We start from the raw sequence: 27,895 nt of genomic DNA, 5'->3' as shown, positions 1-27,895 counted from the left end.
TTAGGTGTCTACAGACTGTATGGTTTGGAAGACTCTAAATAAATGCAGAAGCATTGCTCCAGCATCTAAATCTGTCTTTGAAAGTATACTGAAATATTTGACTTGATATAGAAAATAAAAGAGAGAAAAACAATGCTAAAGCCTTTGTCCTCTCCTTTTTTTAAATAAAATTAAAATTGAAATTACTGGATTTTAGTATCTGTTCACACACATACACACAGACACACACACAACTCAAGGGAAGACATACCCTGCATTCCAACTTGTTTGGTGTCCTTATCTTTCACTTTCTTTTTTCCTGTTTCAGATGCTGAAACTGATACACACTGGGATTCTCTGGGAAGAGGAAATTAATGGAAAATATTACCAGCTTCAATTTCTGCATCACTTTCAATGAAATTTTACATAAAGGACACTCTCCCTTAGAATTTCCTGTCCTTTAGAAATCCCATCTTTAATCATTTTAATTATACTGTTGCATCTTGAGCTTCAACTTAAGTATAACTTAAGCTGGAGAACAATGCTTCTCAGAAATGGCCATTTGTCCTTCACATTGCTCAGTCCCTTAGTCTGACATATCCTGAATATACTCTCTTTCAAGACATGGAACCTTCATTCAACAGAGTATCCTTTCTAAAATCATTCCTTTATTTGAAGGACTTGAGTCACAGTTCTGTTTTCACAAATGAAAATCAAAGTCAATATATCTTACCTGACAGCAGAAAAATCGAACTGTGACAGGGCTGGTTTCAGATACTCTTCCATAATTTCTATTATTTCAGAGAAATCTGATGTCAAATCAAGCTCACTATCACCTGTTTTCTCTGTTGGAGTCTTTCACACACATAGAAACAAAAATTAGAATACTTTCAATCTCCATTCTTGTTAAATATCATATTATATATATATTTTGTAAAATTTTAAATCAGAGACTAAATAAAATAGTGTGAAAGATCATAAAATGGAAAATACAAATATAATAAGTTGGTTACAAAACTACTTTATTTCAAAATTTTGTATCAGCATTTTGCAAAATACTCTAACATTAGAATTACTAGAAGGTGTCAATACTTATTATTTAAACAATTAATATACTTCAGCAATTTCAATGGAAAATGGCAGAAAACTACAGCAGAAAGAATCTATAATGTATTCCTTCAAATAATGAGAAGGAACTGCATAAGGACAACTTTAAGAAATGAACAGAAACTGTATGATGAACATAGAAGAAGCAAATTAAAGCATATGGAGAGATCAGTGGAGCCAATTTAGGGAAAAAATTAATCAGAATGAAGAAAATAGAGAAGAAGAAAATAGAATCATGCAGGAGAGATAGACATTGAAAACTGAGGTTTGTAAAATCAGCCTAGATGGACAAAAATCCACTAACTGAACAAACTCAGCTAAATGGTGAAGAATGTTGCTATTAATGAGTTAAATCCTCATCCAAGGCTCGTGTGGCTCAGTATAGGGTGCATGCATAAGTTCTGGGACTTTAATTCATGTGCTTTTTAAAAACCTAAGTCACTTGTTTTCTTCACCTGTTCAACGTGACACTATCTTAGCACCTTTTTTTTGACTTGCCCAAATACAGCAATCTTTGCAAACTTGCCAGTACAACAAAGTCTGGCCAGAGGCTAGAGAAAGTGATCCTCAATACTTCAACCATCTGATATATGATCTGCAATACTTGGTATTTTAACTGCAGTGATCTGCAATACTTGGTATTTTAACTGAAAGATGGTAACGTGATGAATAAAACAGAATTATAATTCAAGAACCCTATTTGTCAGTGTGCAGAGTAACCCAGACTGTTACTGTATCCTGTATCTATAGGTGCCCAAAGTTGTCAGTGTTTCTTTCAGGCCCTGTGGCCAGAACCAGAACCACGGGGCAGGGGAGTGCCAACCCCTTGTAAAAGTCCATCACCCAAGCAGAGCTCCCTTGTGCCTTAGCTCTTGTGCCTTAGCTCTTGTGCCTTAGCTCTCTCTTGCCTTAGCTCTCTCTTGCCTTAGCTCTTGTGCCTTAGCTCTCTCTTGCCTTAGCTCTCTTGCCTTAGCTCTCTTGCCTTAGCTCTCTCTTGCCTCTTGCCTCTCTCTTGCCTCTTGGCTTTGGCTCTAGAGCTGAGGCAGTGCAGGTGGAGGCTCCCCTTTTGGATTTTCTCTCACATTTTTTTGGGAGGTTGCTGTGAGAACCTCCCCTCCCCGAGAGGCTACATTTCACAGTCCTGGGTGTGCTCAGGGCAAATCCCAAGAGTGCCTGTCTGCACCTGGCATCAAGAGAGAGGAGCAGAGTGGCCTGGTCTGTGTGGTCCCGCCAGGGTGCCCAGCTGAGGGGAGAAGGCACCGAGTCTCCCCAGCCAGCTGCCCTGCTGTCTTCTCTCGAGAGGAAGGCGAAGCCCCAAGTTCCAGCCCTTCACCAAGTGCCAGTCGCCAGAAATCTCTGAAATATGGCCCATTTTCAAGTAAACTGATCTCAACTGCACCATTTTAATTCTGATTAACTACCGAACGTTTCAAAGATCCTGAATGACAAATACAGCAACTGTAGCACAGTAAGATTAAATTTTGAAGCAGAATACCAAGCGTATAGTAACTGTGAAGACTAGGGATGCCACACTTGGAATGAACTGGAAAATTCTGTATAAAGAATGTCTATCATATTGTTAGTACATGTTTTTCACCCAATTTTAAATATAAGGTAATAAAAGATATTACCACATCTGTTTTGGAGACACACTCTTTCAAGTTGTGAATAAGAGTTTGTTTAAGATGATTCTTCTTTCTTTGCTGCTTGTAAAGATGCATTTTTTCCAATAAAATACGAAACACATCAGGATTCACAGGAAATCGAGAAACTTTTGCCTGCACTATTAAAAGAAGGATAATACCCTTGTAAGAGTATATTTGTACTTGAAGAAATGATTGCATAAACACCATCAGTTTCTAGTTATGGTATTATTTGAAAATAAAATCCAGATAGATAGATAAGCACAAAATATATACAGATATGTACAATGAAAAAACTCTATTCTTTATTTGTAACAACTTCAGCCTTCAAATATAAACAAAAATTATATAAATTGTGACTAGATACATGACATCTGATAATGAGACACGCAGTTATGAATTTATGTTCCTTGGCAATTAGGAAGAGTTAAAATTCTTTTTTAAAGTATCTAAAATGTTTACTAACTGCAACAGTGAAAGATATGAGCCTTCTCATAACATCAGTGCAATGATTTTTATCTCTTAAAAGTAAGAGGTACTTACCCATCCGCTGAGTGAGTTTTCCTTTCTGCCTTCCAGTACTTACTTTGGGCACCTCAATCAATGAACTGTACAACTGTGATCTGTGGAAACCAGAAAAGTGCTGAATAGATTATTTGACTGTCTAGCCTTGTTTATATGACTCAGATTTATTAAATGAGTAATTATTGCCCTCTAATTTAATGTGCTCACAAATACTCTCATGATGCAGTAACTACCCCCACCCTTGGATGCAAAAACCTGCAAATTCTAGCTGGAACAAACTGAGAGTGGTAAGGTAAATTCTTTTATCACTGTGTAACCAATAAGGTAGATTTCTATTTGTCCCATGACAAGTGTTAAAGACTTTTTAAATTGGTGAATGCTCTCATAGTCAGTTGCTCAATTTATGAGCTAGTTTATTGCAGCTAATTAGGCTGCTATAATCAGATAATTGGTGGCTTTATAAAGCTAAATATGACCCCTTCTAACATTTCCAAGAGAATAAGTAATAAAAGCAGGAAACTCTCAACAGAACTTAGGAATCCTATTAAGAATGCTTGAAACCTTTGAAGTGACTCTGGGGATTTGAGAGATAATTAGGGACATGGAAAGAACAGAAAACATAACATTGAGCTGCAGGCAGTTTTATTTATATATTAATTAGTTCATTATCCTAAAATTCAAGTCCATCAAAATTAGAAGTGAAAGGCATTATTCGACCACATAAAAAATACTATATTTGTAACAAACAGTGCTAATTCAAAATGATGAAATTTTATACCTGTCTTCTGAATGCTGGAGAATAACTATGCAGAAACTGGATGGCAATTCATCCACTATATTAAAATGTTCAACAGGAATACAGAGGTTTCTCCATGCCTGTACAGTAGTTCAAAAGCACTATTATTTTCATAGACTTTATAAATCCCATTCTCAGTTCTTTCATTAGAAAATTGATATTATAAAGTCCACACACTCAGCAGATGTGCCAGGACAGTAGGCTCTGTCCGAACAACAGGAAATACTGCTTCTCTGTGAGGGAAGCAAGCACTGGCACAAGTTGTCCAAGGAGGCTGTGGGCCTCCATTTCTGGAGATAATTCAAAAGCCATCTGGACATGGTCGTGGAAAACAAGCTCTAGGTGGCCCTTGCTTGAGGAGGAGGGGTTTACAAGATGATCTTCAGAGATTTTTTATAACCTCAACCATTCTATGATCATGTAATTTTTGTGCAGTGCAGAAGAACTTATAAATATTATTTAAAACAAATACTGTATCTTAGCCCACTCTCCATACCAACATGACCTTTACGGCCACTACACAGTTTCTGAAGTTAAAATGCTATCAAACAATAGCAGAGTATTAGCAAAGGAAATTATAGAATAATTCATAATAACATTTACTTTTGAAAAACAGTTTTGCTAGAGACAGTTCACCAACAAATACTATATAAAATTGGATTTGGTTTACATGGCATGATTTTGATAGCAGGGGAAGGTACAGGGGTGGCTCTTAGAATCTCAGAATATTTCAGGTGGGAAAAGCCCTCAGGGACCATCAAGTTCAACCACTCTCTCAGCACTGCCAACCCACCACCAACTCATGTCCTGTATACACATATATCTCTCTGGGTGCATTTATATAACATATAATAAACCCCTAATAAGTAGCTCAGAAAGTTACCACTGAATTAGCAGTCAGTTGCTGTTCCACACATTTTAGAAGATCACTTGTGTTTCTGTTTTGTTTTAACCAATTCTGCAGATGTAGCAACGCTGCCAGCTGAGAGCTGCTGGTGTTGGACGTAGCAGTTAGAAGGATATTCTTCATCATCATAGACACTGAACAACTCTGCAAAAATTTTACATCTATTTATTTGCCTTCACAAAAATAAAATGAATAAATATATGAGCTATGTTTTTATAACATATATCTATGTTGAAGAGAAGTTCTCTGCCTTGAAAGGTGAGATGACCTAGCAGAAGACTGCTGTTTGTTTTTACAGGTTAATGTAAACAGTCTGACAATATTCTTAAATACAAATAGCTGGAATTAATTTCTTGGTCTACATTTACCATCAAGGTTCCTGCATTTAGTCATCTAAGGTCTCCATGGAATGGTAAATACTGTGTTCTTAGCTTAGCCTTTCAAGTAAGCTGAGTCTTTTCTGTTTCTGTGCTTTAATGGACACCCACCATATCACACAGCAGACTTCTATAAAATGCAAAATAATGGGTAAGACTATATAAACGTTTTTTCAGCAAACATACTAATCCTGTCATTTGAACTAGGAAATATGTGTTATTTGTTCCTGATACAGGGAATATAAGCCCTACAGATTTCTGCATCATTTCTTTGATGGAGGCACATACTCATATGCATACACCTTCAAGCCATCTATGGGACCATGCTGTGCAGGTATCAATCCGAGAAACTCAATGTAAATTGAATTATCCACTGCAAAATAATGATTGAACAAATCCAGAGAAACATTTTTAAAATTATTTGTTAGGGAAGGATGAAATTATTTTGTGGCAATGTCTTATCTTTGCTAATGACAATATAGTAATTCATTCCTATTGAAATTTTTTCATGTATGCAATCATCAATGAAAATGTCAGGTCAAACACAGCAGATGTTAGAATTGTTAACAAACCACTGATCTAATGTTCTGTGCTTAGCAAATATACCATATATTTGATGACCTATATTACACTCTGGTTCTTATATGTGGAACCCTACATGTGCTCTCTACGGCCAATTTTCAGACTATGCAAATACAGTTTCATTTTTGCAACTTCAAACATCCTCCCACTGAAAAGCAGCACAAACATTAGCTGCCTTACCTGATGAAGTGCCAAATACTGGCTAGTTGAAATTGGATCAAACTGTCGAAAGCATTCAGCCATTTCCAAGCTAGCAAGAGCCAGTACATCAGTAACATTATAACTGAATGCAATGGCCACAGACTGTAGCAAAGCCTCATTGGATTGAGAAAGATACTTTTGAGCCATCCTTTGTTGTGTCTAGGTGACAAAAAATAAAAAGCTTTATATTAAAATTGGTTAATATTAAGTATTTGTTATACATATAACAATTACAGCATGTTAGAGAAGATAAATATTGCTTTTTAATGAGCAATTTTAATTAATTTTCATTTTAAGGCACTTAATGTATGATCAAAATATGCAAATACTGATTAATTTTTTAGCAGACTCCAACATCTGTTTTACAACATTAAAAAATACTTGGTCTAACAAAGAAATTTCTTTTAATATAAAAGATGTACTCAGCAGAAGAGACTTAAAATTCAAGGCAATATGAGCAGTTCAGAACCAAGGATCAATACAATTGTTTCTTGGACAGTTAACATATTTAGTCCAAATGAACCCACAAATTTCTTACCTCAGGTATTTATTGATTTTACCAGCAACACAAACTGTATATTCCCAATTCCTAGTGTGCTTTCAACAGCAGTAATTAACAGAGACCAGCTCACTGAATTTCACAAACGTTTTATGATTGAAGTAATTTCTTTCTTTGTTCCCAGTCTGCAAAATATTATGCTCCCTTAAAAAGTCATATCTGTGAGGCAGAAAGAAACTGCCTGCTCATCTAGTCCTCGTTGCTACATGCTCAAACAGGGGGAAACCACTGCAGGAGAAATTATTTTTTTCTGAGAGAAACTGGGTAAGCTCATTCAGGAGCTCCCACACAATCCACTGAGGAGCAGGACTGAGCTACACAGCAGAGAGTGAGGGAAAGCTGTTCATTGGAAGGTGTTTTGTAGGCTCTTTTTATTTTTAAGATCAAGTTTTTGTTAGAACACTTCCATTATCAGTTTAAACAGAACTGATAAGTTGAGTATTATTCCATAAAAAGCACTCAAATTCTAATGCAAGCTCATAAAGTAATATACCTTTAATTCCTGTATTTTCCTCCTATACTTATCATTATGACATTTATTAGTTGATAAACCACTCTCTGTCACGTCCTGTTCACTGCATTCTGCTGAAGTCAGCGAAGATTTTCTGGTGTCTGATATAGCATCTTCCTACCCATCACAGTTTAAAAAAAAATGAACAATTAATCACTCCATTAAGTAAGGCAGGCTTCATTTCTTTCGTGAAAGCTTATGTGGAAACTGAATTAATCTTAAAAGAAATCACTATCTTAATTCCTTCATGGTGAGAGATTTAGTAATACTATCAACCATCAAAATTTCTTAGTATGTTATGAAGGCAATATGACCAACATAAACTAAAAAAGCCCCCCCATACAACTTCTCAGAGTTTGACTTTCTCATTTCTTCTGAAAACTTTAATTCATCACTGAATGTATAATGCCTCTATCAATTCTCCTTTTTTTATAAGGGTTCTTTACAAGGGTTCTTACTGCAACACAGAAGCAACTCACAAACCTAAGCTTTTAACCTACAAATCAATACCTGATTACATGGATTCACAGACCGTACCTCACTCACCCTTTAAGGCGTTAGAGAAATTTTTCTATCTCTGTTTTGAAAATGTTGTAATTAGTATATCTCACAAACAAATCAAAAATTAGCTACACGAGGATAGCATGCAGGCAAAAACATGTTTTTGAAATTACTCATTTTACCATCCATTTTTATTATGGCTTGTGTGCAGTATATAAAACCTAGCCCTACATAAAGAGCAGCTTTTATACAAATGTATATTAAAAAAATATTAGAGCAGATAAACTTTACACAGAAAAATAAATTTAACTGAAGAAAAGAATGCATACCATAACATTTGGCTTCCAGTAAATTTCTGAACATATGGGATCGACATTGATGGCAAGTAAACGAAGTGCTTTTCCACTTAGATACAGGCATTTGGATTCGATGTTGGGACAGCCTTTGCAAAGATTCTGTATGTTTGCTAACTGAGCCAGTGTAATATGAGCCATGGTGCGTTTCATATACTTCCAATCCTGGTAAAATACATATTTATATTTATTTGCTCATATATCCCCACACAGACAGAAGAATGCATTTAAAAAAAATGCAACACATATGTATTCACATACAAATTCATATGTTAAATGTGATTATACTTTCAACTACAAATGAGCTGTCTTTAATAGACGTACAAATTCATTAACAACTGATTAAGAAAAAAAAAGTTCAATGTGACATCCGTAATCAAAGTTCAACCAGTGCCAAGGAAAATGTGGGATAAGGCCAGGGAGGCCAGCAAACCATCCCCAAGACTAAAACCACACACTTCAACCTCCGTTGCTACCAAACCACATGACTGCTCTGGGAACCCATTTCCTCAGTAGTGGAAGAAGTTGTGCTATGGAAAACCTTGTTTTACCTTTTATGCAAGTCATAGGACTAAACATTTTGTATTACCTGTTCTATTGCATCATCTTCAATGATGATTTCCTCCATAAATTCATGAAATGATTCTTCTTCCAGATTTTTAAACTTTTTCTCAGTAATGACAAGATGAAAAATATCCAAAAGAATTTCCACAAGATTTATTTTTCTAAGGGCTAGTTGTCTCATTAATGGGATACTAACATTTTTACTCTGAAATACAAAAGAAAATACAAATTTAATTTCAAATATTTTTGCAAACTAACCTCATAAGAAGTTAGAATGTTGTATTTATTTTAACCACAGAAACAAACATTTTAGCATTACCATCTTGATAGAGCAGAAATGTTGCAATGAAGACATTTCAGTAATTTAAAATAAAAATTTCAATGACGTTAAATATATGACAAGGCAATCAAAGTAGCTCCAGAGAGTAAGAGCAGCTGGGTTTTTGTTTTTCATGTTTTATATACCTGGTACAAATATATAATATCTAATAATGCTACATACACACTAGCAAAGTAGGCTGCAGGCTTTCATTACGCAAAATACACTATTTTGAAGACAGACATTCTTTATTTATAATGTTTTGTGGAGATTTTTTGTTTTTCCTGAGAAGAAACACATTTTGAGGAATTTTAAGCTTTCAAGGTATTTAGCGAATTAAAAATATCTCCAAATTTTTACTTTTTTCTTTTGTAGCTATTAGAGAAATGCCAGGATTAAATAAACTTGACAAAGACCAAACAAATCCTCTCTTCATACCTTTTTCAAATGTAATTTCTTTTGGCATGCAATTTTTCCTTCTATATACAAAGAATGTTTATTGTTACAAGAAGATAAATCCTGGAAGCCCCAAATGAGATTATCCAAGAATAAGTGAATATTACAACTAAACTAGGTTTCCTTTCCACTATTAAGGTAAAAAAAGTCAATACCTCATTAAATGCAAATAAACTACAAACGTTATGAAATACTTCTTCTGTTTTGGATACTGCTCTCTGAGCTAAACTATAAGCATCTAAATAGTGACTGTGTTTGTTTCTTTTGTTCCTTTCCTGCTTGGCAGTCATCCTGAAAAAAAAAACAAAACAACACCATAAACTCAAAAGAACTAACATAAGAAAGTGCTTATTTTTACAGTATCAACACTGTTGAACACATATAATAAAATAATGAATCTATTAATTAATAGATCAAATAGCTTAATTATACATTAAAAAATATTAAATTTGTATGTGTGTTTTTGAAATGTACAAATAGGATAAGTGAACCTTTACAAGTTATTTTTCCAAGGTCTTACTCTTAGAACTGTATGGCTGCAATGCAAGAAGATGCCAAGACTCAAAGAGAAGAAAGGCAGATCATATTCTAGAGTATGGTTTTAGCAGGAACACAATGGCAGTATATCAGGTATAAAACATATCTCAGTTGTTTTAAGGGGTGCCTTGCAAACAGCTGGGATTCCAGCATACCATGTTATGCACTTTTACTACTGCAGCAGTTTCTAGAAAAACATGGACTTGGTTTGGAAAGCCAGGTGTCTGCTAGGAAAGGCAGGAGCCTCCCTTGAAATGGAAAATGTAAACCCCCTCTCTCTGAATTGCTATAAATTTTAAATTAAGGGGCTCTCAGGCAAGAAATACGGGAGCAGGAATAACAGTTCTTTAATAGGGAAGAATATAAAAAGATAAAATAAACAATGCAGTAAACTAAAACAACACTGCCAGAGTCAGAACCCAGCCTGACACCCTGTAGGTCAGGGTGTTGGCAGCAGCCCCATTGGAATTGTGGCTCAGCCCTCCTGCAGTGCCAGGGGTGGCTCTGCTGGAGCAGGGATCCTGGAGAAAGGTGCAGTCTCTGCCTCTGCAGATCCAGGGGAAGAGGCAGCTGCTGTTCCTCTGGGCAATCCGGTGCAGAAGCCGTGCTGGTGTTCCAGAATCTCCAGATTATATCCAGGTAGGAATGCTTGGCTCCTCCCACTGGGCTCACATCTGCCAATGGGATGCTGTAGTTCTTATCAGTCATGCAGGGACATTCCATGGCTGTTATCAGCAGATGTCTCCTCAGAGGGAGGAGCGGGAAGAGATAAGGAAAACTGCCCACTTGACAGAAGACAACTGGCATACAGATGGCAAATAGAATACAATTTGCTTCGCAATCCAGGACAAACATTTCAACAGTAAGAACTGCAAAAGCTTGTAAATACTAGAGAATGATTGGTGTGGATGCTAAAATATGTCTACAAATGGGAAGTCAAAAGTCTGATTTAAGAGACGCAAACACTTTGTTTTGACCTCAAAAGAGAACAAAAGAGAACTCTGCCTTCAGTGTAAACAATTTTTGATTTTACAGTACATTCTGAATACAGAACACATGAGGAACACAAACAGACATCTAGCACCAGTATACAAAATCTAACTATGTTATCTGCTCTTTTCCATCTTAATTAGACTATAAAAAGTAAACAAGACACTTCATGGACTAGTTTAACCTAAATAATTTTTTTCAGTAGAGGTATATTCTTACCTACAAATATTTGCACATTCCAGCAGTATTTCAGCACTGTAGTTTTTATGCCCATGATGAAGAAAGTCCTTCTCAACTTGAACTAATTTATTGTAGGATTCCTGTAGAATGTGTGGCAACTGAGCAGAACTGGCATCAATTGTCATATGATCCTGGACAAAACGTATCTGAATAAGTGTTTTTCTGGAAAGAAAAATGGAATACAAGATAGCAATCAGAAAGCAGAGGTTTTTTGAGAACAAACACATTTCTCTCTGCCTTCATTTAAATTCTAAGAAGTCTACAAAAAGTACCACAGTTGGGTGTTTTACAAATTATAGTAATTCTGAAAAAATCCAAATATTATATTTTGAGATTAGAGAAGAGGTATCACTTGTTCCATGTATTTAATTATTCCATCTTACTCCTAATCAGTCTTCTAAGAACAGATGAACTGAGAAGACTGATAACAGTCTTCCTTTTCTAGAAAAGCTTCCCACCTATGGAAAGACAGGAGTGTAAGTGTTGTACACTTCTCTCCCTTCACCAACACATTTTAAGGTCTCTGTGCTTGTATTTCAGTAGAACTGAAATGATTGTTCAGTTTCAACAAGAACAGGCTTCTTGGTTCATGTTGAGAACAGAAGTCAATACTGTAGACTGCAGTAGTGTTGTGGGAGTGTTCAAACAGGTACCTCTGCACAGGCAAATATACATTGCACCTTTAGGTAACCTGCACTGCAAGCTATGCACAATAGGTTGTGGTGTCTAGTTTACCAACACAACAGGTAGTGGGGCTACATGCAAGCATTTGAGAAGGAAATACAGAAATTTGGAAAGAAATTGGAACTTTAAAAAACCAAACCACCACATAAATTACTTAGGACAAAAATATTTGAGAATTCACAGAATTTGCCATACTAAAATAAGACAGTATTGTAAAAAGTACATATATTTGCAATGTAGCTGCATTTTAAAAGCTTAGGCATATTTTAGAGAAAATACAGCTTACCTGGCTTCAAGGGATGCAATCATAAAACCCAATTCTGATTGCCTGTCAGGTCTCTTCAATAAAGTAGATCGAAGCACACTTACAGTATGTTCCAATATCTCACAAGCCTGCAGGTAACACCAGAATTTTTGTAATTCTATTTTAAATGTCTACAGATAATAATAAACATTAATTTAGAAAGCTTAAATTTTACACAACATGTTAGTTATCCTGAAGATGGCTGGCTCTTGATAACTGTAAATAAGTCTAGAAAGTTTCAGTTACAGAATCACAGAATCACCAGGTTGGAAGAGACCTTCAAGATCATCAAGTCCAACCCAGCCCCAACATCTCAAATAAACCATAGCACCAAGTGCCACATCCAGGCTTTTTTTAAACACATCCAGGCGTGGTGATTCCACCACCTCCCTGGGCAGACCATTTGAGTACTTGATCACTCTTTCCATAAAAAACCTTTTCCTAATATCCAGCCTATATTGCCCTTGGCACAGCTTAGGACTCTGTCCTCCTCTCTGTGTTATGATCACACATAGATACTTTGATGATTACATGAATGGTGCACATACATACAAGGAGAGAAGATGGAGCCAGATTCATCTTGGAGGTACATAGCAAAAGACAATAAATATGAGTTTAGTCAAAATCAAAATAATCCCTCTACACGACACAGCCTTGAACAGTTTATCAAGACAGGTTAGATCATCACAGACATAAGACTTTATTTATGCTGAAACTCATAAAAGTTAAAGGTTTAACAGTAAATGGATATTTTGATGTTATAGGGCTTTAGTTAAAAAAAAAAAAAAAAAAAAAAAAGTGTTACAGAAGTATCTTCCAGAATCTAGAAATAATATTTGTAAAACTATTTGAAACACTTGGGAAAGAAAAGCATAATAGAAAATAATACTGAATAGTTTGATTTTTATTGAATACAAAAAATAAATACCCCAGTGTTAACAGAACTGTCCGAATACAAAAGAATCCAGTTAAGAGAATCAGATCTCTGGGGGTTTAGTCATACATACTAGATTATAACTGGTTTTATTCCAATAGAAGAACATACAGCTTATCATAAAAACATCCTAAACTTCTGTGGGTAGAATCTCATTCTGAGTGTCCTGCATCTGTTTGGAACCTGTAATGTCTATTAAATGCTCAGAGAAAACAACTACATTTAACACCGAATTTTGCTTTTATTGAAATGGAAAGGCTGTAATATTTCACTGAGAGAGAGCATTGCTGAAAAAAACCCCAAACCACAATCTCCAAACCCAAAAAATTTCCTTACCATGCTCTGTTTTCCTTCCCCCTCTTCCTCTAGAATTGCCTCTGTTAGACTAAGGGTACTGTTATACCAAAATTCTTCATCTCCTCCCAGAAGCTGTGCTTTCTCAAGGAGCGCTTTAGCTTGTCTGTGGTTTCTTTCCAGGTTAGCCAACACAGCAAGTAAGTACAAGCACTTTGACATATCAGATAGGGCCCTCAGTTCCTAGAAAGAGAGAGATGTGTTCTATACGCTAAAAATCCACTACTGCTATTCATATTTTTGTCTGTCCATATTTTATATTAACCTTAAAGAAATAAAAAGCGAATGCTATTTCCCCAAGAATCTGCTGAACTTCTTAGTTATTCCTTATGGTACATCTACTTCATATTTCTTTCTGTTCCCATACCTTCTATTTCATCAGTCAAATAAACTATTTTTCTGCTATTATTTAGTATGTATATATCTGCTAGTGTTTGTCAGTGTCTGATGAAGAAATGTGATGATGAAAGATTGTTTTTTGTCAACAGTACAGGTACACTAGAGATCCAGCAAATTCCCAATGTTGCTTTACACTAGTTATAAGCTATATATAACCAGTCCTGTATAAGGAACAAATATTGTACAATATTTCTTTACTAGCATACAGACATACAGGATTCTATTGATGAATTACATAATTAAAATTACTGTCCTCCCTAATGTATTTTGAACTTTCCTCAATATACAATGCTTAATTAATGCTTTATAAAGGGGCATGTATTATTCATGAATATCATTCATATATTATTATTCAAAGTATTCATGATTGTACTAAATTTACATAGGCCGTGTTTTCTTACAGGAGAAAAAATATTACACAAAATAACAGGATATCAATTACACTTTCTTTAAGTAAATGTTTTACTGCAATAATTATATTTCAAAAACTTTTATAATGAAGCACAGGGCTAAAGTGGAAAATGTTAGATATAGGGAAAATATCTGTAATGTATAATCCTTCATAATAATGAGATGTGAATCTGTTAGGTGGAACATATGGACACTTATTTCAGATCTGCCAGAACTCTAGGAAATAATTTAAATCTTATAAAAAAATTGCAGTAAATCCATAAGGAAGTTTAAAATTAAATAATCAGACTTTCAAATGTTCAAAATATTGAGAGGATGGGACTAAATGCTCTCCCTCTCTTCAGAACAAGCCTTGAACTTTTCCCACCTATTTAAACAAATAAGGTTGAAATATACCCATACCTTCCAAGGCTACTGCAAAGCAGAGAGGCTGACACTACTTCAGAAATTTATATAACCTTCAGACAACTCCCATAAAGTTGGACTGAAATGCCATATATTTAAATGTACATATTATATATGTTGAAATGCAATAAGAAATTGGTTTGGGGTGGTGGGAGAAGGCTTGGCTTTGCAGTTTGATTATTATTATTCCGACAAATAATTGCATTTTCCCTACACATGTTATTAGTGTTTCTTTTTCTATCTAATTTGTATTGTACCTGAGTTGCAGCATGGGCCTCTGAAAGCAGAAGCCTTGCTGGTTGATACAAGCCTAGCTGAATTAGTACTTCAGCTTTTTCAATCCACAAGTGAGGGAAAGAAAGTGCACTCAGTCCTTTTCCTGTTACTGCATTTACCTCAAAACCCTGAAAAAATTAAAGTATTACATCTTCATAAATGTCAAAAAACCTAGACAGAATACAAGTTGTTAACTGTGATATCCCACACCTCAGCTGTATTTGTATTTTCTAACTTCAAAATTTAACATTATATTACAAGAACAACAGGTAGTTTATGAGATTTGGATTTTACAATCCTCAAAAGGCATTGAACTAGTAAGTAGATACTATTTAAACTAACTGGATGACAGATTAACTACTTCAGATATGCTGCTGTCACAAAGTTGACTTTTGGTAATAACTAAAAGAGGAATACTATTTACAACAGCTAAAAGAGGTGAATTGAGAGGGATTAGTAATTAGAAAAACAATGCACAAGTATGGAAAAAATATACAAAAAGAGCAAAATGGTGTGATGACAATCCAGACAGCATTGCCATAATAAAGAGCACAGTGAAGGTAAGCGTTAACGAATCAGTAAGGCAATTATCTTCTTAAAAAAGAGACAGGAAAGAGTGAAATACTCGCATGCCCTTAAAACAATATATAAGTAGAAGCAAAACAGTACACGCTGATGTAATGGAGAAAGAAGAGAAAAAACACCACCAAGAGTGAATACAGTATCTTTTTTGCTTCTCAGTCTTTTTTAATCCATTTGCATTAGTCCCCAAATCCATTTGTAGGAAAGTAGGTTTACTTTGTATGAATAAAGATTCTCCCTGATATAAATAATATGCCAGGCAAACTTCAGCTTCAGATGATTGCTAGCAGAATTTAGATAGCATGCACTTTTAATTATTTTTGTGTTCATGTATTTCTCAAGTATTATCCAAAAACAAACTAACAAGTGCATTAAAAAAGGGAAAGAGTAACTTAGTATAGAAACTGAAGGAGAAATAAAAACCTTTTCCCTTGAAGTAAGGATATTCTCATTCCTACTACCATTAAGCTGAGCATTTTCAAATAGTACTTTTCTTTCTTCTGTCTTCATGCATACATTTTTTTCTTTTTTCAGTGCAATCTCTTGCCTACACCTAAATCACAGGAACAAAAAAGTAAACTCAAGTATATTTGAAAAAGAATTTCATAACAAAGTATTAGTGTGTTAGGAATCCCTACCATATACTACTCTGTAGATAAACACTAACCAAACTTGCACAGAATTTTAGGGCATAGCTGATATACCAAAGGTGTGTTCCGAGATAATTTTTTTTCACTGTTTTCCCCCAACAACACTCGTTAACTGTAGGAAACAGTCCCAAATAAATACCCCCTCAGCAGTGAAAATACATACATTGCTTGCTCTAATTCACTAATGTATACGTCTCCAGCAGCTTTCTCATGATACACAGACGCCTGATTCAGTTTTAAATCTGAGCATATCAGGGCAATTCTACAAATAAAAAGAAGAAATGTTTAAGAAACAATCTGAATCCTTTGTATGTTGCTTCATATAAGTACATTATATATACATAGCACTTATTCTCCATTTGTCAATCCTACCTTCTCGTGTCTTGATTAATGCTGGCAATAACAAAGATTGTAAATAAAAGCAGGGAAAATTATATAAAAAAATACCCATAAACAGAGGTCACAGAATCAAAGAATAGTTTGGGCTGGAAGGAACCTTTAAAGATATCTTATCTTTAGATGATCTTTGTGAAAGATGCCCTTGCATCCAATCTGACCTTGAACACTTCCAGGGATGGGACATCCACCAGTAGGCCCAGTCTAGTCCATCAAACCTGCATCACTCCAGCTTAATGGCAAAAATTATGTACTAAAACTACGGAAATATTTCTATGGTTTCACAATAGCATGCAACCACCTCCACCCTGCCCCTCCATGTGTATGTGCTAATCTACATTTCTGTCCTGATTAAAGAGTAATATATTCCTACACATCTGTCTAATAATATATAGACATCAGGTCATAGATATATATAAAATGCCATGAAATAAACACAAGTCTTGAGGAATCAACAAAAAAAAAAAACCTGTCTGGAAAATCTTGGCTGAAAATAATTTCCTACCAGAAAGTCCCTTTTAGTCTTGTAAGAAAGCAACTCAGTAATCAATTGGCAGAGAAACAGGTGTATTTGTATACATGAATATCTACTCTGCTCAGTGGGATCAGTTTTAGGCATTTTAAAGATTCATTAGATGGTATTTCACAAACCATCAGAAAATAAGCAAACAATTATTGCTTATGACCGTTACTTATTAAGCAATCATTATTTAATACCTACCAAAAAAGCATTATAAAATGCTTTAACTAAAACAGCAAGAATTTCAATTGCATGCATATTAAATACTTTTAAATCACAACTTTTAGGGGTTAGCATCCATAACAAATAACATAATTTTGGTCACAAAGACAAATCTCTCTAAAAATGCACTTACCAGGGCAACTTCTTTGTGCCCTTATGGTGGAGAATATATTTTTGATGCAAATAGGGAATCTGACTTTTGAATACTTAATAGATAAGACTTTCACAGAAATTTGACTTTGCTTTTTTCAGTTAGATGACAATAAGGCATTTCAAAAATTTTTCACATGAAAGTGGTGTGACTTCATAATCTCATATGCTTTCCACATGGGAGATCATTGTTTGTAACAAATAAATTTAGTGGCTTTGAGTCCACAAAACTATTCACCAAAATTCTATTAAAATGCATTAAAAAGGAAAGGAAAATAAATAAAAATCCATTACAAATATAAAACAGTAAGTCACAAAAAATTCTTGTTACTATTTGGTGAGATATTAATGGATGGTCCACTCCATTCAGTTTCTCTTTTATTTAAAATAAATAAAGGATACAAACCGAAGGTGATAGAGATCAGACAGACTTCTACACTCCAGCACTTCACTAGCAATAACTTCAGCTAGCTGAAAGACTGGAAGAATCAAGTGGGGGCAAAAAATTTTCTGTAGTTCTTTTGATAAAAGGTCCATAAAATACAAAGTGCAAGTCTGAAAAGAAATTTTTTAAAATTCAGTCAGTATAAACATAATTTTGTAGAAAATAAATTTTAAAATGATTACATCTTCAGTTCCAAAATAAACCTGAAAAAAGGCATAAAGAAACTTTCTAGCTGAAAGAGCAGCAAGGTACACAGAAAGCTGGTAAATGTCTTCTCTAAGTTAGCTTCATTTCAGCATGCAGAGGACAGGCTAACACCTCGAAGTATTAATGAATACTACAATACAAAAGTATTTGGGACAACTGTCTGAAAATACACAGACAGAAAAACTAAAATAAAACCATTTTCTGGTACTGATTTACTCCTAAATAGTAAATGCTCTAGATTTTTGAGGAGTATACTTACAGGTTTTGGGAAATTATCCCAGTGAATACCATAACCATTTGTTTTCTGTTTAAAAGTATCTCTGATTTCATTGGGACAGGCATACTGGGCCCATTCTTCCACATTTGCTGGTAAGTAATCAACTGATTCTCTCCCTTTAGGTTTCTCCTTTGAAACATAATAAAAATAAGAACACTTATGAGATCAAATTAATACTATTGGTGTTAAATATTCAGCTAAAAAATGACATTTGCTTAATGTCCTTTGAAGTTTTGTCAAATTTGGGGTGGTTTTTGGATTTCTAGACTCTAGGTTTTGCAAAACAGCAGGATCTTGACCAAGGCAACAAACAAAAGAGAAAGTATTTGCAAATTCATGATCTCTCAAGACTGTGATCAAGAGTGGAGGAATGATCCACAGATTCACAGAGAAATTCTTCCCAAGTTATGAGAGTCAGTACAGAAAAGCATCTGAACCATTCACCAAATGAGCCCAGGGAAACATCTCTAAGAGAGAGGGTTGTTTAAATTCCACAGAAAAGCGGGTCTTACTTGTTTCTCTTTCTTTTTGTCCTTGTCTTTTTTAGGAGTTTTTGACTGCACTTTCTGATGACTTGTAGGTTGTGAAGTCTTTGAGAATGCTTTTGTAATAATCCCTGATGCTGACAATGAAACCTAGATTATCAAATAATTACATTAAATTAATTTCAATTTGCAATATTAATAACAATAATAATCTCACTTTCCAGTAATAGTTATTATCCACTGCAAGTCAGTATCTACAGCTATTAACAATTGTCACATATCATACTCTGCTTGCATAATAGTTTTCTTCAGTAAAATAATTTCAGAGACTTCCAGATGCTTGAATTTTTTGTACAAGCATGGCAATGTAATTAAGCAGCAGAGCTGTCAAAAGACAAGATCATCTCTGGGATAAATACTACACTATCTCTTTTTAACTTATACAGTTGAAAATGCAATTCTTTTTTTTTTTTTTCCAAACCATTAGTCTAATTACCTTCATTTTCTAAAAGGGATGAATTTTATAAGGAAGTAATCTGCATGACAGCAAAGTCACTCTGTACTCTTTCTGGGTCAGTCTTTTACAATGCTACTACTGAACATTATATAAAAAAAAATTCTAAATATTTAAGCATACAAAAGAATTAATCAAAACTTTCTCTGTACAAGTGGGAGCACAGATTCTAATTTTACCTAAAATTAAAAAGAAACAAAAAAACCCCCAATAACAAACAAAACCAAAACCAAACAAACAAGAACAAAACAAAACCAAAAGCCACATTATTTTTGAGAAGACTAATATGTTTTGCTGGAGGAATCAAGAGTAGAATACAAAATACAAAGCAAAAAATAATGCTGGATACTCAAAACAAAATAAAATTTCAAATTAAAGGTGACACATGGCAGCATCAACTCTAAGTTTTAGTTTTAATAGCTTATTCAAACAGTAGTACTCTCTTCAGGTAGTTTTTTCCCCTAGTAAGATGCACAGCCAAGTGCTGGATATTAAAAGTTATGCTTGTGTAAATTTGAAAACATCAATATTCCATTTTTATTTTGCAGATTCCTGTGTCACATCACATGTTAAACTGATTTTTATTTTATTTTAAATTCTTGCTCATAATTACCACAAATAAGTGGTAAAAAGTTGCAGGCTTTCACTTCTAATTGAGATAAAATTATACACAAGCCATAGCTTACCAATCTACTTGGTAGGTCCCAACTGAGACTGTTCCTATAATGATTTGTTGCATTACTATTATCAAGTACATATTTAGTCCCTTCAAATATTTACTTAACATATAATTGTTTTCCTATGATCATTGCTGCGATTCTGAATAGCCATTTCAATTGGGCATGTCAATGAGAAGTGACGTAGATTTTAGAGATTTGAAATGTTCTAACTATGAAAAAGTAATTAGAGCAATCAATCAGTGAACACTGCCAGCTTCCACAATCCTTTTCAGTCCTTTTGATTTAATTTCACAAAGATCCACCTTCAGAACTGACAGAAATGTCTTCAGTATGTATTCTGCCACAACTGAGATTCCTTAACAAATTAAAAATACAAAATTTGAGAACATATTGCACAAAACATATGAATGGACTCCTGAGAAACAATGGCCCACTGCTTCTACCCTTAGTGTCTCCTCTCCATTTTCCTGAGAGAAACAATTTTCTTGTTTAATCCTTAAACCTGAGAAAATACGCTAACTGCACCATATAACAGAAAACTCTAAGGGCAAAGTTAAACACCAAATGAATAGCTGCTACCATAATTACACGAGGAAATGTGAAATATACTAGCTACATTATTATAACACAATACAACATATAATCTCATATAATCTCACCTGCCAGATACGGATGACACAGGCATATGCCATCAAACAGTGCTGCTGATGAAAAGAAGATCCGTGACCAGAAAATAAAGCCATTAATGTCTGTGCTCGAAACAAAGCTTCCAGTTGTTTAATATTACTCAAATCTTCCAAATTCATTTGGGGCGTGGCACCATTTGCTCCATTGTCCATCTTAGCATTTTCTGTAGGCAACAATTTTGGTATAGCATTGCTTTCTGTTAAAAAAAAACAGCAAACACATGCTCACAGTGACAGCATTGTAAAAATGTATTTAAAAGTTAAAATTTCTGAATTGAAAATGAAAATATTTAGGGGAAAAAAAAGAAAAATGGAAATCTATCTGCTGAAGATGTTCTTGTTAAAGTGATGCAATGCTACTTGTACCATGTTTTTAAACAACAATGTAACAGTTCTGTACACTAAATAATGTAAGCCTGATAGAGAAATTACATCCGAATAAGGCTGGACCAGATGATCTTCTGAGGTTCCTTCCAACCTGGGCTGTTTTATATTTAAATCTAATTCCCCTTATTATATTACTTGAGTTTCCATTAAGAGCTTTGCAATGATAGTAATCATAAGCAAACTGGTGAAATTGGGTGGGTTACAGAACTAATACAAAAACACTCTTTGCTGGGTTCAGAACTGCCTGGATGGCCGGGCCCAGAGAGTGGTGGTGAATGCTGCTGCATCCAGCTGGCAGTGGTGTCCCTTGGGGCTCTGTGCTGGGGCCAGCTCTGTTCAATATCTTTATTGATGACATGGATGAAGGGATTGAGTCTTTCATCAGTAAGTTTGCAGATAACACTAAGCTGGGATCGTGTCTTGATCTGTTGGAAGGTAGGAGGGCTCTGCAGAGGGACCTGGAATGGTTGGATGTATGGGCTGAGTCTAACAGGATGAAGTTTAATAAATCCAAGTGCCGAGTCCTGCATTTTGGCCACAATAACCCCCTGCAGCATTATAGCCCGGGGACGGTGTGGCTGGACAGGGCCCAGGCAGAAAGGGACCTGGGGTGCTGGTCCACAGCCGGCTGAACGTGAGCCAGCAGAGTGCCCTGGGGGCCAAGAAGGCCAAGGGCTCCTGGCCTGGATCAGGAATGGTGTGGCCAGCAGGAGCAGGGAGGTCATTCTGCCCCGGAACCTGGCAATGGTGAGACCTCACCTCGAGTGCTGTGTCCACTTCTGGCCCCTCAGTTTAGGAAGGACCTTGGGACACTCGAGCATGTCCATAGAAGGCAACAAGGCTGGTGAGGGGCTTGGAACACAAACCCTGTGAGGAACGACTGAGGGAGCTGGGGGTGCTCAGCCTCGAGAAGAGGACACTCAGGGGTGACCTTATCACTCTCTACAACTCCCTGAAAGTTGGTTGTGGTCAGGTGGGGTTGGTCTCTTTCTCCAGGCAGCACTGACACAACCAGAGGACACAGTCTCAAGCTGCACCAAGGGAAATACAGGTTAGATATTAGGAAAAAGTTTTTTACAGAAATGGTGATAAAGTTCTGGAATGGCTGCCCGGGGAGGTGGTGGAGTCCCCATCCCTGGGTGTGTTTAACAAAGCCTGGATGTGGCACTGGGTGCCAGGGTTTATTTGAGGTGTTGGGGCTGGGCTGGACTCGATGATCTTGAAGGTCTCTTCCAACCCAGTGATTCTGTGAATTCTATGAAAACTTAAATCACCATAGGACTGTAAAAAAAACAAAAAACAACCCAACAAATCCGCTAACAGAAAAGTATGAACAGAAGGTTGTTACTGTTACTAATCAACTGTGTGATAGAGACACTGCATATTTATCTTTCTCAATAAAAACACCAGAGGTACTCGTCTGATCCATGTCATCTATCCACACAAAAAAACCCAGCAGAGCAGATGTTCATTAATGCCACACAGTTCAGTATAGTTCCAGAAATGAGAAACTTTTTTTCCCAAATGAATATCAGAATCCTATCCTATCAGATAGGTCACTAAGGTCATACCAGTAAAAGTAGATATTTGTGTGGAAGGAGCAAAGAATTTTTACAGTCACAAAGTAGTTGAAGCCACACATCCCTTTGAGAGTAATTTTTTAAAAATTAATGCTAAGATAAAGCCAAGGAAAGGGTAACGGACTTAGGTACCCAAATCTTGCCATAGAAACTATTTCCTTCAGTTTCATCTGTCCCTCCACGAGAACTCACTTGAAGCAAACTGTCCAACACTGCTTTCTGGTAGTATCTCACATCTCAGGAATCCCTGTGTCAGAGGGGTGCAGTATCTTACTATATCAAAAGACTGAGGGTAATTCTCCATAGCATAACACAGAATTCACAAATAAACTGAACTTGCATTGAATAAATGACAGGAAGTGCACGAGAAAATACAAGCAAGCTTGTGCCATTCCTTTTGATAACTAAGCTGAAAATTTAAAATCTCACTTGTGTCTCCTGCTGAGAAATTGCTCTGAAGGAGAAACACCCATTACATACCGTCCTCTTGTGAGGATTGCATAGGGAATTTCATACAAAGCAGAAGATCTATTGCCCACTGCAGAGGTTTAACAGCATCATTGAGGGGAAACTGATTACAATATAAGCATTCAGCAAATTCCATCAGGTAATCAACTCTCTGCCATTCATCTTCTTGTTTCTATAAAAGTAATAAAGGAGGAATTAATTTGTATTTGTTTATGTAAACCATCAAAATTATATTCTAAAGTTTCATGTAGTCTTAACAGAAGCAAAAAATAGTAATTTGACATCAAGCAGTTTTATTGGCATCACATAATCAGAATTATGATAAACAGAATGTAACAGGAAACTCCACCACCAGTTAAAACTTCATTTTATTAAAACCACTTACTACTCTTAGACATTTTTCTTTGGAAGAACTCAATGAAAATTTTACTGGATATAAAGATTCAACCATAGAGAGTTTTCCTACTGAAGAGTAATCTCAAAGTTATAAAAAAGCAATCGTCAAGTATATGGCTTCCCTACCCACTCAGGAACTTGCAGTCCTAGGAATCACTTGAGAAACATCATTCTATCAGCACGGGAACAAACAGTAAGAACTGACAAACCTGCAAAGCAATTATTGCATTTTGAAAACAGCTTAACTGTCCAACAATACTTCTGGAGACTGTTACCAAGTGTCGCCACATATGTGACAAGTAATCTTCACTTTCATGACTGGCTTTCTGAATGGCCATTGTAAAATTGCATCCTGATCCTGCCCTCACTGTAGCCATAAGTTTGAAAATCAGGCTAGAAAAAAGATCAAACAAATTACAAATTACTTGCATCTGTACCTGTAAAGTTACTTTGTGAGTAAGACACACATACTAGCTCATATCTGTAGTAGTACAAAGATGCAAAGTTTATAAACTGGCATAAAGGGCATGAAACCAACTCAGACAAGATTATATAAACAGCACCCTAGATAATTTTGTTTCCATTTAATGAAGAAGGGTTTGCAGTTAGGAAAACTAAAACTTCTGCTATATAGCCACATTTCATGCATCTATTTGCTTGGGAAGTAAGATACTACTTTTATATAAGTTTTTAAAAAATCAAATTTACAAGTATTATATTTACAAGTATTACCAGATTAATGATAGGAAGCACTGTCTATGTGTGTCTTTTTCATGGAAAAGACACAAGAACGTTTTGTGTTGTAAGGGCAGGCTACTTAAAAGTAATCATAATACTTTCCCAATGCATATAAAATGAAAAATACTCAAAAGTTTTATACTTCTTAAGAACCAAAATGCTTATTTTAATAAAAATAAGTCAACTAGCTTACAGTTTGTGTCTTGTCTGAGGCAAAACTTGGATAGCTTCATCCAGGAGTTTTAGTGCTGTCTCCCAGTCAGCTTTATCAGCATAGATGTGGAATAATAGACCATATAAGGAGGTTCTTAATGTCAGATCTTCCTCAGCACCTTTGAAGTATATTCAAATGATTTATTAATATACTGCAGAATTGGAATAATGATTACAAAATACTGGGTTTTCTTTTATTACCAGATTAACAGAAGGAAGAACATGCCTGGGAGAAAGCATCCAACTGATAACCCAATATTTTGAAAATCCTTTGTAATCCACTGATGCAAAGGACATGTATCTTTCTTTTCCTTAAATAAAAAAACCAAAAAACATCAAAACACAAAAAAACCAAAACAAACCACAAAAAACCCTTAATCTTTCAGTTAACATATATCTCTAAGTATTACTGAACTTTTGTTTTGTCTGTGAACCAGTCCATATCATTGACATGAATAGTATCTTCATAATAGTAACCTATAACTTAAAGTTTCTTGACCAGATGAAAGCCACAAGCATTTCTCTAGAGTGAGTCCTATACTACAAACCAATACAAAAATAACCAGACTTAGTAATATTAACTTCCTTACGCTCATTAAATAACATTAGATCCTGAAGTACTCTCAGAGAGTCACAGAGTAGCTGAGGTTGGCAGAGATCCTACAGAGCTGTCTGCCTACATGCCTGCCTAAAGCAGGCTGCACTCCTCACCTGTGAAAATTTGACAATCACGATTCTTACCCAAAGGTCAAAGACCTGCTGTTTCCCTCTCCTCTACAGCACAATTCTGCATCTTCAAAGAGAAATTTACTGTCTAGTTTCTCAAATAGATTCATATATGACACACTAACCATTAAATATGTGTAGGATGATGCTAAGAAGTTAACTAAGCTGTAGCCACTACATTTGGGTAAGTATTACATTAGCATCATCAAAGATTTATCAGATCTGGTCTAATAAGCATTTACTTCCATGAAGGCACAAAGTTTGTCTAATTTAGTGGCCTTCTACAATGGAGCAGCTGCACCAATGGACACGAACTGCAGACGTCATCCACTTGGATTTCTGTAAGGCCTTTGATACAGTGCTCTCTAACCTTGCTGCTACTGAGTTGGACAGCGAGAAGTTTGATGGATGGACTGTTCGATGGATAAGAATTACAGTCACTGGCTCAATGTCCAAAAGGCTTAGTGTCCAGAGGAAACCAGTCACAAGTGCTATACCTCAAGGGATACCAATACCAGGGATACTGGAACCAATATTGCTCAAATGTTCCTTGCTGACATAGCAAGGGGATTGAGTGCACCTCCAGCAAGCCTGCTGCTGACACCGAGGTGAGTAGTGTGGTTGACTGATGAGAGGGAAGGGATGTCACCTAGAGGGATTGACAAGCTCAATGAGTGGGCCCAAGGCAACCTTTAGAAGTTCAACAAGATCAAGTGCAAGGGCCTCCACCTGAGTTAGGGCAAACCCCAGTACCAGTGCAGCCCAGGGGACGAAACAAGAGCAGTCCTGTGGTGAAGGATTTGGGAGTACTGGTAGATGAGAATCTGGACATCTGCTGGTAGATCCTTCTCCAGATATGACTGCATTTAAAAATGGACTAGTTATCCTGGTCAAGGATCACTGGAGATCAGTTCCTGCCTCCCACAATGGTTCCTACAGTGTATATGTATTTTAAAAACTCAGTAACTCCAGAAATAATCAAATATAGAGGACTCTGTTAACAGGAATTTTTTTCCTTAACTGCTATCAGCAGTCACTCACTTCTAACTCATAAGAATTACTAACATTTGCAGACAAAAAAATACCTATGCTACCTGTAACTGTAAATTTTCATTATCTACATATAATTACTTTTTAATACTACTTATTAAGGATTCACTCTGAAATTATGCTGTGGTGGAGAGATAACTATATACACATAATGAAGTATTCCTTTTTACTGGTTTTAAATGTATCTCTACAAATAACAAACTTTAGGACTGTGTCTATGGGCAATTACCATTATGTATCTAAACACTGTCAAAGTTCCATTGAACTCACAATTATCACTGTGCTTTTAAAGTACATATTGTACTCATCAGTTCCTACACACCCAGAATAATCAGGCCAGTCACCATTACTGATTATTTGTGAATTATACACAGCTTGACAAGAAAGCAAAGTAAAGGTTTCTATTCTTGTATTATCCTGCTTGATGATCTGAGATGCAGACTCATATTTGTACCACTAAGCTTGGATGCAAAAGTCATCAATAATTGTGCCTATGGAAATATACAGCAGCTCCACTGACATGTAAATCAAATCTAGAGAGAGAAATGGATAAGCTCCATGGAGTTTTAAAGTAAGAAAAGTTGTAAATGCACATGGAAGTTTCAGTGGGCAGAAGAAATTCCACCTGGTGAGATGTGTTATATGACACACATCACTTGCATAGTGTTTCAAGAGGATAACCTCTTTGGAGTACACATGCTGTTCATCATCAATAAGTATTTAATTTTACCATAAATTCCCAGCACAGTCTAAATTTTGACTCCTTCCTACTGCCAAAGTCCTAAATAGTCTGTTAAAAACCTGAAGATATGAAAAGTAAAACTTTTCTTTTACAGGTAGAAGAAATTTGAGTCTGCAGGTGGGAGAAACCTTAACTCAGTCAGTAACTTTTTTTTTCCTGAGTTAGTTTTTTAGGATCTATTATCATATTTTCCAAATCTATTATCATACTTGCCAGAAGTGGCTTTTTTTTCCTGGATTTTGAATATTTTCTAAAAATTTTTTTTTTGCAAGCTTCATGAAATGAAACACTACAGTGAAAATCAGACAGCAAATTACTTTGCAGAAAACTGTTGAGAGTTTGACAATTGCCCAAAACCAAAAGAATCACCAAATCAAATACAAGAGTATGTGACTGCAGGTAAGAAACCAGAAATGTGTTTATGACAAATAAGTCACTTTTGCCTCTTAGGAAAAGTATCTTGAAGTTTCTTTACCATCAGCACCAATCACTAAGAACAAGCAATACCTATTAGAAATTCTCACCTGTTTGTTTTTAGATTCTGCTTTAATTATACTCTTAAGAATTATTTTGGTAGGTTCTTTAAACTGTTCTCTGTCATGTGGTGAGCCTAGCAAAGGTAAACATGCGTTCCAAAAGTGTGTAGCTGCAAACATTACAAGGGAATAATTTCCAGCTTCACCTGCATGCCTGAAGAAAGAGAAATAGAACTTTATAAGGAAAAACAGCCACACTTTAGCTCTAATAAAGAATTTTACCTTTAGGAACATTTGGGTTTAGCTGATCTATGGATCACCTCAGCAATGAGGACTTAGCATAAGAGCTTCATAGAAAAGCTATTTTCCATTTTTATATACCAAACAATTT

General features: G+C 35.6%; 1 protein-coding gene across 1 annotated transcript in view; it reads right to left on the bottom strand.

Moving 5' to 3' along the window:
* CFAP46 (cilia and flagella associated protein 46) overlaps positions 1–27,895 on the bottom strand; it is a 71,307-nt gene that overhangs the window by 12,205 nt on the left and 31,207 nt on the right. The window contains exons 24-49 of the mRNA XM_077182734.1: positions 27,553–27,718; positions 24,737–24,821; positions 24,491–24,629; positions 23,769–23,952; positions 23,176–23,335; positions 20,702–20,925; positions 18,876–18,998; positions 18,346–18,492; positions 17,841–17,989; positions 16,310–16,408; positions 15,920–16,049; positions 14,896–15,042; positions 13,406–13,606; positions 12,118–12,224; positions 11,127–11,309; positions 9,536–9,671; positions 8,631–8,810; positions 8,018–8,206; positions 7,170–7,304; positions 6,097–6,276; positions 4,934–5,101; positions 4,033–4,130; positions 3,273–3,352; positions 2,718–2,869; positions 713–834; positions 251–336 (exon numbers count right to left, since the gene is read on the bottom strand). Coding sequence (XP_077038849.1) covers positions 251–336; positions 713–834; positions 2,718–2,869; positions 3,273–3,352; positions 4,033–4,130; positions 4,934–5,101; positions 6,097–6,276; positions 7,170–7,304; positions 8,018–8,206; positions 8,631–8,810; positions 9,536–9,671; positions 11,127–11,309; positions 12,118–12,224; positions 13,406–13,606; positions 14,896–15,042; positions 15,920–16,049; positions 16,310–16,408; positions 17,841–17,989; positions 18,346–18,492; positions 18,876–18,998; positions 20,702–20,925; positions 23,176–23,335; positions 23,769–23,952; positions 24,491–24,629; positions 24,737–24,821; positions 27,553–27,718 — 3,770 coding nt within the window. The remainder of the gene's footprint in view (positions 1–250; positions 337–712; positions 835–2,717; positions 2,870–3,272; positions 3,353–4,032; positions 4,131–4,933; positions 5,102–6,096; positions 6,277–7,169; positions 7,305–8,017; positions 8,207–8,630; positions 8,811–9,535; positions 9,672–11,126; positions 11,310–12,117; positions 12,225–13,405; positions 13,607–14,895; positions 15,043–15,919; positions 16,050–16,309; positions 16,409–17,840; positions 17,990–18,345; positions 18,493–18,875; positions 18,999–20,701; positions 20,926–23,175; positions 23,336–23,768; positions 23,953–24,490; positions 24,630–24,736; positions 24,822–27,552; positions 27,719–27,895) is intronic.

The sequence above is a fragment of the Agelaius phoeniceus genome, chromosome 9, assembly GCF_051311805.1.
Source record: "Agelaius phoeniceus isolate bAgePho1 chromosome 9, bAgePho1.hap1, whole genome shotgun sequence".
NCBI lineage: Eukaryota > Metazoa > Chordata > Aves > Passeriformes > Icteridae > Agelaius > Agelaius phoeniceus.
This window is presented reverse-complemented; position numbering and strand designations above follow the sequence as displayed.